The following is an 11263-nucleotide window of genomic DNA, read 5'->3' as shown; positions in this document are numbered from 1 at the left end:
CTATGTAGTGAAACAAAGCCCAAAGAGACAACTGATAACATTCTAACATATTGCGGCAGTTGATATGCTGTGGTACTTCATTTATTACAATGATACATTATTTTGAAAAAAAATTAAAAATGCAAGACTGAGTTTCAGGACTACATTTGTTTTCCAGGACCCAAATGATTCTGACCACAGAATCCTGCTTTTCAAAATTCCTGTGAATCCATGGAGTACTCCTGTATCCTCTCAACTACGAAGAAGCAGAGAGTTCCAGCAAAGCCGAGGATGACCAGAAGCAGGAGCTGCCACGTTAGCAGAAGGTAGCCGCTGTAGAAGAACGCCACTGCTGCACTCACAGACTAACAGGAAACATAAATTTTATTGTTGGTTATGAGAAGAAAGAACTGCAAGCTTTGCAACATCTCATCTGTAGCCATGTTTGTCCAACTGTGGAACATGTTACACGGATGGTATTTGAGCTACCTCTAGTGGTACTCAGAAGAAATCTTGGCATTAATTACAAAGTAAATATGTGCAAATTAGCTGTGACAAAGTGAACTACAGTGCACTAGGAACAGTTTGCTAGGCATGATGTATGTTTTTTTTGTTGTTTTTTTTCTACTTTGCTCTGAAGTTAGAACATGGATCTGACAAAGACATCAAACCCAACTTAACCATGTTGGAGTTCCATGTTCCAAAATGGATGTATCGGTTGATTGATTTACTTTTTATTTACAGTGGTTATCACTAACTTTCATGTGAAAGGCAGCCATGTTGAATTTTAGGGTCAGGGTTGGTGAGAGTCCATCACTTTTCCTCGACGCCATTTTGAATTACATGACAGTTGAGAATTTCCATGGATATGTTATTTTCAGATTTACTACAGTTTTAAAATGTCTTGACAAAATTGTGGTAAAGTTTGGGAACCACTGGACTAGAAAGACAAGTCTGTTTGAATGACGTAGCATCTTCTCATTTGTCAGATTAAATGTAACTTTTGAAAATAATATTTAAGAACGTATTAAATATACTTTTAACTAAGCCCACCTCGGTATTAAAAATATTTACCTTTTTGGTGTCCTGATGTAATATTCTAATCTTAAATGTGTTTTCATTAGTTGAAAATCTGCATAATTAACAGAATAATGGCCTGAAATAAATGAACTTTTCAATAATCTAATTTTTTTAATATGACTGTAATTGTCCCATATTTTAACATAATTGGCTTGATGAAATCAGTCTAGTTTTTTTAATTATAATTAAGTGTTTAAAATCATCCAGCAAATTTTAATTTTTGCTAATCTGAATAAACACAAAGCAGTTTTCAAATGAGTATTTAATCTATCGACAACCCGTTCCTGTGTAAAAATGTAATTGGTCTCTAAATTGACTGTTCAAGCAGAGTGTTTATTGGACAAAAATGATAAAGTACTTTGTGACTTGTTCTATCAGCAGTGGTTTTCACATTTGATGTTAGGATAGCTTTCTCCATTATGAAATAAAATTCTCAAATGCAAACTGCTAAAAAGAAAAAAGAAAGAAATTTGTGTGAAGACAAATACTTTTTTTCATAGCACTGCATGCTGACATAGAGTTAAAAGACTTGCTCATTATAATACCTTGAAAAATATGTTCCGCTATTTGAAAAGCAAGCTTAGAAAATATCACAATTTCCTAGAGGTAATTCTTTTTCAAGATCAACTATGCTGCAAAGAAAAGAGGGCGAGGTGAAGATTTGCCTTTCTGACACCTTCCATCCCTATTAATGAGGCTTCAGCTGAATTTATTTCACACTTGACAGGACAACATTTTGACTGAGCTTTGCTCGGCTCTGCTAACAATGTCTGAGAATTGGCAATCGAGGATTACCTGGATGAATTTAAAGATGGCGAAGGCAGGCGTGCTTTGTTCGGCGTAAACATAACCCAATATGCTGTAGAGCTGCGTGTTGAAGCAACTATCTCCAAGTCCAAGCAGGAAGGAGCACAGCAGGGCAATGGATGCACTGAAGGAGAAAACAAAATGCTTATTAATAACATGACATGAATAACAACTGCTTGAATTCCCTCCTGTTAAATAATGAGAGAAACCACCTACGATGGGCTTAGAAATGGATTCTTTTTTGTGGTGGTTTCAACGACGACAGGCGCGTCATCTGGGATGTTGAGGAAAATCAGGTAGGAAGCGACGAAATGGACGACCATCCCCAGAAACACCACCGAGGTTCGTCTGAAGCGACTGTTTTTGCACAGGAGTCCAAACAACCCCCCACCTGATGGGACAAAGAATACTTCAAGAACCTCTCGTGGGTTTTTAAATCTCTGTGAGCAGTGCGTTGACCCACCTACTATTTCTCCGATGCCCACCACTATCCCAGAGATCCCAATGAAGCCCTTGGCTGCTTCTCCAAAGTGGGCAGTTGCGCCGATGCACGTTCCGTACACTCCACTGTAGAAAGACAGCTCAAGCCCTGGAGAACCGGGACAGTGTGTTTTCAGCTCCAACTTCAAGCATTTCACAAGAGGCAGGACGATTTTCTACATTTCCCCTACCGCTGTAGACCATGCAGGGACTCAGGAGCATTATCGTTTTTGTCTTCAATAGATGCAGGATGGTTTCTGTAAGAGAAAAAAATAAAATAGAATCCAATGCACTCATTTGAATTGCTAATGAAGCCATATTTTTTGAACAAATATGCCTCGTTTACTACTTCACAAAGCGTGGATTAAAATGCAGACATTAAAGCCCAATTTTCTCCTTAGAATTAAAGTTCTGTGCTGGAAGAGGATGGGAGAAAAAGAAATGAGCCAAAGAGCCACATTTAAATGCAGAAAGAAAAGCACCCAGGAGAGGCTTCCATTCAGGCTGTTAGAGAAATCTAGATTTTAGGGCAGAAATCCCAGTAGGTTTGTTTATGTATGCCTTGATGCCCTTTCTGACATGAATCAGCATGCATCTTTGATAAACCCGATATCTTTCGAGGCAGGTGCACACAAGTCTACGTGTGCACAAGATACACATGAGACAAAGAGCAATCAGATCATCCAAACAACCCGGGGCAGCACTGAAAGCAGGAGCAACTGCGGCAGAGTTTCCAGTTGACAAACAGAGAGATAATCTGAGATAAACTCACACTAAGGCACTGTCTGTGTACTCTGTCGCGTAGCAGGGAGATTTTTATCCACATGAAAGCAAGTTTTACTTGAAGAAAAACAAAACTGCCTGCTAGCTGCAGAATGGAAGCAGTCAGATGTGACGCAAATACAAATCACCAGGAAGCAAAAGGAAAATGTCAAGTTTTTTTGTGGGGGGTGGAAATGTTGTGATGCCATTAGTCATTTTGGGCCTCATTTGCAACACAAAGCTCAAGATGAAGACTGTAGTGATCACCAAGATTAAGTAAATGTAAGATTTTTTTTGTTGTACTTAGTATTTGAACAGAATTACTCCTCCAAAGGTTTCTCAGTGAAATACAAAAGAAAATAAATAATGTTTGGGTTTAGATGTTAACATATTCTCAGAATTATTCTTTTTTTTATTCCTTATTAACTTTATTTAATTATATACAATTATATACATTGTGACCCTAAATGCAGCAGCTTGTGTATTTATTGAGTCCATCTCAATAAATGTAAATACTATCAACTCGATTATAAAACACACATATAGTGATAATGCCTCATAAATTAGACAGATTTATTAAAACTAGAGCAATATGTTTCAGTTATTTTTGTGTATTTTGATCATTTTCTACCACATTTTCCTTTCACTCAACTTTCCAATAATATAATGGCACACAGAACTTTGTGAACAGTCAACTTCTCTATCAATAACTTTTTATGACTGTCGTCTGGACAACTGTCAAGTCAGCAGTCTTATAAATGTGTAGGCTATAACATAATATTCCAACCTTTGATTTAAGTGCATATTCAACAAGAAAGAAAGTGTAAAGTTAAGAAAGAAATCATTTTAGCACAACCATTTGCACCTCCAACAATAACTATACAACTCAAGCCTGTTTGTGTTTTTAATGAATCAGATTAGCAAGTAACCCGGCCATAACCTCCTGCTTCCCTGGGGTATAAATACTGACAGAGGTTCATACAAAGTCAATTTCTCTTAGCTTCAAAATGGGCAAGAGAAGAGAAATCACGGTCAAATATGATTAAACAGTTTAAAACAACTTATGCTTTTGCAAAGAAGACTGCATGAAGATAAAGGTTTATTTTGCTGCAATTGAAACAAATGGCAAGCTCACTGTAAGAGAAATGCAGCAGTTTTATTAAGTGTCAGGTTATGTCTTTGCAAGAAAAGATATTTTTATTTTTGGATTTCTTAAAAACATTTTTACCTGGGTTTCAAATATTTGTGGAGAGCACTGTAAGCAAGGGTTTTCATCATTTGAGCTCAGGATCAGAAATGCAGTAAAAGTGTCATCTTTTACTGCATTTTTGATCCAGTGTAATATTTAAATACAGTCTAAATAAAAACTTACGGAACTCTGTTTTGGTATCCTGAAGAGCGGTGTTGGCTCTGTTCTTGTACCTAAACAGCAGAAGAGACATTGATGTCAAACTTCTGCAATGCTCAAAATGATCACTAGAAATCAATTACTCAGCCACACAGAGAAATGCATTGATTTACTCCAGAGGAACCATGAAGTGAACTACATCTTTAATTCAGCTCAGTTTCTTTACATGCCATTGGAAAAGCTTTTGTGCATAAATACTTCTCATCTGACTTTCAGTCGTCTTTCTTTTCAGGTCCTCGTCCACAGCCATGGAAATTAAAACACGCCTGAAAAAAAATCATATTGAGGGCCTTTCTTGCCCTCAACAGTTCTCCATCTTAGCTGGCCAGGATCTGCCTGATTGCAGCCTACTCTTCTTGAGTGCCGTCACTGGGCTCGACTAGGTCGAAGATACAAAAACCTGGACGAAAGAAATTCCAGTGTAATTTTTTTGAAGGACAAATCTGGTTCCAAATTTCTGCAATTTGGAACCAGTACCATTACGTTCATCTTGACAAACACTTGGAAAATCCAAGGCTGGCAATTTGGAGGAAAATCATTTTGTGGATAAAAAAAAAAAGTAAATTCACAACTGTTTCCTCTTTGATTCGTTATGTTATTCCTGAGTGACGACCTCAGTACATTCTGGTTGATTTTGTAAGACCACGGGGAAAGAAGTGTAATTATCTGGAGAAAAGTCCTTTACGTTGTGCGCGTTGAGAGCAGCGACTGCCCTTCCTCTTCAGACAGCAGCTCCTCTTCACGATGACTCGTCCTCAAGACCAGGAAGCTGAGCGTGCCAAGGACGGAGGAGACCAGCAGGAACAGAAAAATATTCCTCCTGCTGCTGTCTGAGATTAAAATAAACGGCTTTAATAAAAGGCGACAGATATTTTAAAACCGTTGAGCTGAGACAGATTTATAATTACCACCCAGTCGTATAATCCTGTGTGATGATAATTTACTTGCATTATCGTGCAACATTTTTGCTTTTATAATCAAAACGGTAATTAGCCAAGTCTGACTTCACCTGATATTTCTGATTTTCCGTTCCAGTCGAGGTAAATGTAAAGATTCCCAAACAGCATGCTGCAAATGAAAGGGACTCCATTAATGAATGGGGGAAAAAAAGCTTCTATTGTCTTTCTGATCATTAGCACAGCTGGCCTGTTTGTTTTCACCCGTCCATAAATATGCCGCCCACTTTCCCTTTATGGAGCTTTTAAATCAAGCCTGCTGTACAAGTCCACACTGCCCACAATTGCTCTTTATATATTATACAGAGCACTGTATATTCACTATATATGCCATGTTATCCCAGCGTCAGCATTCTGTGTGAAGTTTATGGAGCGTGGCACCCACAGAAATCCCCACAATGAAATGTAAAATGTAGCCTCTGCTTGTCATTACATAAAAGAACAAATGTTGTCTCTCTGAAAAGTCCCATAATGTAACACATCAGCTGCTATCATGCAAAAACTGCTACTGAGCAGTAGTAAGTCTGTCCATGTGTCATTTTGAGGTGGAGTTGTTTTCTTTTTTCTTCCCATGTTCTCATCTGTTCTTCATTGATTTTTTTAAACGAATGCATCTACTATTCCTCCATGCTCATGTGAGCAAAAAGCATGCAAGTCTGAGGAAAATACATGTATTTTGTAGCTGAAATAAAAATTAGAAATATACTAGAATGGATTGCGACTTGGTGTTAAGAAGATTGATTTTATTTGATGTTCACCAGGAGTTCTGCCAAGGAGGAGGGCGGGGAGGCCTGGGCTCTCACAGACCCAACACTGTTTCCTTCTCAACGAAATCCGTGGTAAAACATTATTTTTTGTAGGAATGGGGATATTAGAAAGACTTTGTGAAATGTATGTATTTGTTTATTTATTTATTTTGTGGCATAAAGATGTTGAAGTACTGTTATGGCCTTGAGCTTTTGTGTGCTACAGTGAGATTAAGATTATGCACGACCTTCGTCTGGGGACCCAATGTGAAAACATTGTGGAATACATAAAACCTAATTGAATTTCAGCAACACACATTTGCAACATTATATTTCAGAATAAAAGAAAAAATCTTTCACTTCAATCATCGGTCAGTAGTTGGACAGGGTGTACAAATGAGAGGAATTTAAGAGCCACTGTTAACTTGCTTAGAAGAGGTAAGAATCTCCTTAGAGTTAAAAAAAAAATCCTAGACATTTAATGGACTCTTGTCCATCAATTAATTTTTATGAGACGACTAAACAACAGTGTTCAACTTAGACCTGCTAGAGGAAAAAAAACAACTATTCATCTGGAAAAGAAGGTTGTTCTCTATTTAATATCATGTGGTTATGCCTGAAGGAGCTTTTAGAAATGTTTTATGAATTGTAACCATGAGAACTGAGCTGTCTGGTTTAAAAAAGATATGTTGTTAGGAGGAAGTGAAACACTGCATACCAGCTTTAGCTCTGTACCATCTCTCAAACGTTGAAGCGGTGGTATCCTGGTCTGAGCTTGTTTTGCTCAACCTACAACTGATTAACTTACTATGACTTAAACTCAAAAAAAAGAAGTTCTCAATTGTTTCAAGGAATGTTTCTTTAAGTCGATGCTTTGATGTATTTCTTGATCTGCTGTGTTGTTTCTTTCTAACAATCTTAACCATTTAGTTTGTATTTTCTCAAAATGTAAAAAAAAAAGCGGAAATTATAGGGGATTCTATAATTTTTCCAAGTAATTAGATTTTTTTTTTCTTTCTCTTCTGCTTGTTTTATAATGACTTTTTTTTTTTCTTCATTTTTGCAAGGTGCTTTTAAGGCAGCAAGCTGTGATTAAATAATATGACTTCCTTGTTCTCATGGATATCTTAATAATTATGCAGCCAATTTAAGAATGAGAAAAATCTCATCAACTTTCATGATAATTATAGCCGGTCTGTGTAAGTTTTAAGCATTTTAACCTTTAAACATAACCCATAATCTGTATGCATCAAGCCTCTTTTCTGCTTTTTGGAGCTTAAAAAGCTGTGACCTTTAATTGAGGTTTTTCCACTTGGTGGATTAGTGTAATTAAAAAAAAAACCCACCTATGAGCAAGATGTTAAGTGAACCATTCGAAAAATTATGTTTGAGTGGTAGAAAATGTTACCTACATTAATTTTATTTTTTAGAAATAATGAATTTCTGCCCGTGGTGAGGTTTTCACATAAATAAGCGAGGTTTCAAAGAAAAAGAAAAAGTTCCATTAAATATCTAGATCTATTTCTGTCTTTGATTAAATATCAGTATACATATGGTCTCCTTCCAAGAACCCAGGTGAGGAGAAGCAGAGGCTATTCGTGACTGCTAACAGTGACATTCTGTGTTTGTGTTTGCAGCCTGTGAGCGACTGAATCATAAGTTTATTACGGCCGTGATCATCCCTGCAGAGTCAGATTAGCATGGCCCTATTGGGAGCTTTGGCACAGGTGACAGCCAATGTAATTATAATACTAATTCAATTTGCAAATTGGAGCAAACACAAATTAGCTGTCCAAGCCAGCGTGCATGAGAAATGGGCCAAATCCAAGAAACGAAAAGGGCCAAGTCTTGCTTGCTGTGCTTTTAAGGAGCTTTGATGTGTTTAGTTTTAACAGAGAGAGAGAGACTAACGGCAGCAACGTGTTTTATTAAAATCTGATTATGGTAAATGAAGAGCAAAGGAATATATCCTGCCGAGACGTAATGTGTTCTGGACAGGAATTCTGAGTATAAGCTTGAGTACAATTAAGTCCTGGATAAATGTAGAGACTTAGCATTAAGAATTAAGAAAACATTGAAAAATAAAAGTTCCTCCAATTTTAGGAACACATTATATAACGAGGACTAATTAAAAACTGGTATGAGGAATCTTAAATTCCCAAATACAACAAAAGTTGCTCTTATATGAATTCTTCCATGTACAATAATTCAAGTTCTGAAACATTGTGTGTTTTGAGCAAACCTCAAAATATGGACCAGAATTACAGCATGCATGCATTCCCATTTTGACTGAGCCTGGAGTATAACGTGTAGCTACCTGCATTGTAGTAGACCCCAGAACAACCCGGTGTTCCTGTTGATGGTGGAAGCTTCGGAGTTTTCCACCAGGAAGTGCCCCTGCGCAGTCCAGAGCACTGCACGACGCAGAGAGGGAGGGAAAAGGGAAAAGATATTCACCGCTCAGTTGCTGACAAGAAGGGATAAATGACGCTGGTGTGTAAGTAAGTAATGCATTCAAATATTCAGTGGCCAAAAGATAAAAAATGCAACTCACTGCAGTGTTTTGAGGCAGCATTAGATAAGAAAACTTAAAACAACTGCTCCAAATAATTTTTTTGTGTTATTCCTTTAACTAGTAAGTAGACAGTCTTCTCTGTATTTTCACCAACATTTATGAGTAAACTTAAGATGCTCTGTGTTACTTGGAGACACAGTTCCTAACCCATTTAAGTTCTAATTCAGGATACACTGTTTATAGCATCGTCATATTCCAGGCGCAATAATCCCTGTACGCATGATTAACCACAACTTTGATTCTTTTTTTTTATTATTTATTTTTTACCGCAGACAAACAGAGCTTCCATGGGCTGCAGTAGCCCAAGGCAAGCATGCTGAACTATTTACAAGCTTTAAATTTCTTCAGCTATTCTTAATACCCTGTATGCTGTTTCACTATGTATTCTCAGTGAGAGCAATTAAGCTTAGAGACAAGTACAAAAAGTATAGCTGCTTCAGGTCTTTTTATTTATATAAATATAGGGTCGGTGAAAAGTTTACATAAACTCATTATTGGGAATAATTCATTTTAGGTTTTCAAGATAGTTTAATTTTGACTACAGACTTTTTTGTGGCCAACAAACAAGCTTCTGACGATTCTGGCTGGATATTTGACCACTCTTCAATGGAGAGTTTTTCTAAACTTTCTGTAATTTTGAGACGGACCTTGCATTTGAGCACAGTCTGCAAATTTTCCAACAGATCTGAGGATCTGGGGTAACCTTTCTATTTCTATATTCAATACCAATATGTCCATTTCAAAACCAGTTTTGTGTGTGTTTCATGTTATTGTCCTTTTTGTACACCCAACTGGGTCTAAGCTGCAAACATCTGCAGCAAATTGTCACTCTCTAAGGAAGGAGACTGGTTAGGATGTTTACGAACAGACGGGAAGCCAAAAGACTGCGGCATATTTATTAAAAACTGGAAGAATCCAGATTACCGCTGTCTCTGTCCACGGAGAAGTGAGGTTTTAAACTCACACTTTCAAGCGCAACTAAAATTTGCTGACATAAATTGAGCTGTTTGGTCAATATAAGCACAACTATGTTTAGATGAGCATGGAGGTGGTAGCATCAAGCTGAGGGTCTGATTTGCTTCAAGTGTACCAGTGCATTGCACAAAGGAGTAGGAATAACAAAACTTCCAATACACATTTATAACTAACCAAAATATAGGGAGAGAATTTATGAAATGGGAACTTACATGCTGCTCCTATACCGATGAGAACAGAGGTCAGGTAAAATGACCAAGTAGAGGGCATGATGAACACTGCAATGTAACCACTAAACAAAAGCACAGCCATAAGCCACATGTTTAAGCATTTATGTCCTCCTTACTTCTCTTTCTCTACTCAGCACAGCCAAATTTACCTGTAAAGTAGGCCACTCAAAAACATGGTCAGTTTTCGCTCCAATAACTGTAACAACAGTTGGTGCAACCAGATTGGAGAACGAAAAAACTCCATAGATGATCCCTAGACTGCAGAAGAAGTAAAGAAAATACAGTTAGCATCTTTATGCATTTTTTAATTTGGTGAAATAAACTTTTTCTTTCTTTCTTTTACCTGTGGTAACCACTTCCGCTGAAAGTTGAATTGTTCAGACTTTTCACCACAGTTTGCTGAAAGGGGCGGAAAAATGAATTAGGGTTGTCAAAACAGTTCAGAGCCTATTTAGCCTCAGGCCATTCATCCTGTTTGATAATTTCACTGACCATTGAAGAAAATCAGAAACACGAGAAGCGCCTGACTAACTCCCCTGACTTCCATTTCCTTCACTTTACAAAAAACAGCAGCAGACTGATTTTCTTGTTTATGCTTTCATTTATAAAACGCGTAGCTACCGTACAGAACAAAGTAAATAAATAATAGCTGCGAGTTGCACGTGTTGATTTGTAACGCAAGATTTCATTTTTGAGACCTTGTTTTAATTCAAATACATCTTCAATCTGCAAAATCAGCATTTGAGGAATCCACACTACAAACCAAAAGCACCATGGTAAACAGATGATAGTTTTTGAACTTACTTCAATGTTCCCACAGGTGGTGAAGGCGGTGAAAATGAACAGAAATCCTACACCCAAAACCACAACGTTGTAAGTCCTTCTGTCTGCCATTCTGTCTTCTTTTTTCCTCCTAATACATTATAAGTATTAGTGCTTTAACGTCCTCTGTCGATGAATTCCACCTACAACTCTTAAACCCTGGAGGACCCGAATGTCTCAATTTTTACAAAGTTTACCAACTGTTTAGTTACAGTTTATTCGCAACCAGAGGAGCACTGAGGAGATGCAAATAGAAAGCAACAGTGGAGCACTGTACACGAGAACACTTCCTTCCTATTATACAGAGTACACATGACAACTTGTGACTTTAATTACAAGCAGTTTTTCCGCTCATTTTCTTTTTCACTCAGACTTTTTCTTTCGTCGTCATGAGGACGGTCGTGACAGTAGTTCTGGGTTCTGCCTCTTCTTCTGTCCGCGTA

At 37.4% G+C, this 11263-nt stretch overlaps 2 protein-coding genes across 5 annotated transcripts in view; one reads left to right on the top strand and one right to left on the bottom strand.

Annotated features, from left to right (window-relative positions):
- Nucleotides 1-7178, top strand: part of kdm8 (lysine (K)-specific demethylase 8) — a 25565-nt gene extending 18387 nt beyond the window's left edge. Inside the window, exons 9-10 of one of the 4 annotated variants that reach the window (XR_004342356.1) lie at nucleotides 158-305; nucleotides 6234-7178. Coding sequence is in view for 1 of the 4 variants with exons in the window: in XM_032586991.1 (XP_032442882.1) it covers nucleotides 158-206 (49 nt within the window). In the remaining 3 variants the exon portion in view is untranslated. Of the gene's footprint in view, nucleotides 1-157; nucleotides 1032-4748; nucleotides 6188-6233 lie in introns of those variants that run through there. The other 3 variants (XR_004342355.1, XR_004342357.1, XM_032586991.1) reach the window with 3 other exon arrangements.
- Nucleotides 110-11263, bottom strand: LOC116735240 (UNC93-like protein MFSD11). Its single transcript, XM_032586989.1, is given in 14 exon segments — nucleotides 110-344; nucleotides 1855-1990; nucleotides 2083-2257; nucleotides 2330-2455; nucleotides 2538-2603; nucleotides 4481-4530; nucleotides 5202-5346; nucleotides 5526-5584; nucleotides 8536-8632; nucleotides 9981-10060; nucleotides 10148-10182; nucleotides 10184-10256; nucleotides 10342-10397; nucleotides 10803-11263. Coding segments are annotated over 14 exon segments (1341 nt in total). The 5' UTR covers nucleotides 10893-11263; the 3' UTR covers nucleotides 110-191.

Source organism: Xiphophorus hellerii, chromosome 16 (genome assembly GCF_003331165.1).
Source record: "Xiphophorus hellerii strain 12219 chromosome 16, Xiphophorus_hellerii-4.1, whole genome shotgun sequence".
NCBI lineage: Eukaryota > Metazoa > Chordata > Actinopteri > Cyprinodontiformes > Poeciliidae > Xiphophorus > Xiphophorus hellerii.
This window is presented reverse-complemented; position numbering and strand designations above follow the sequence as displayed.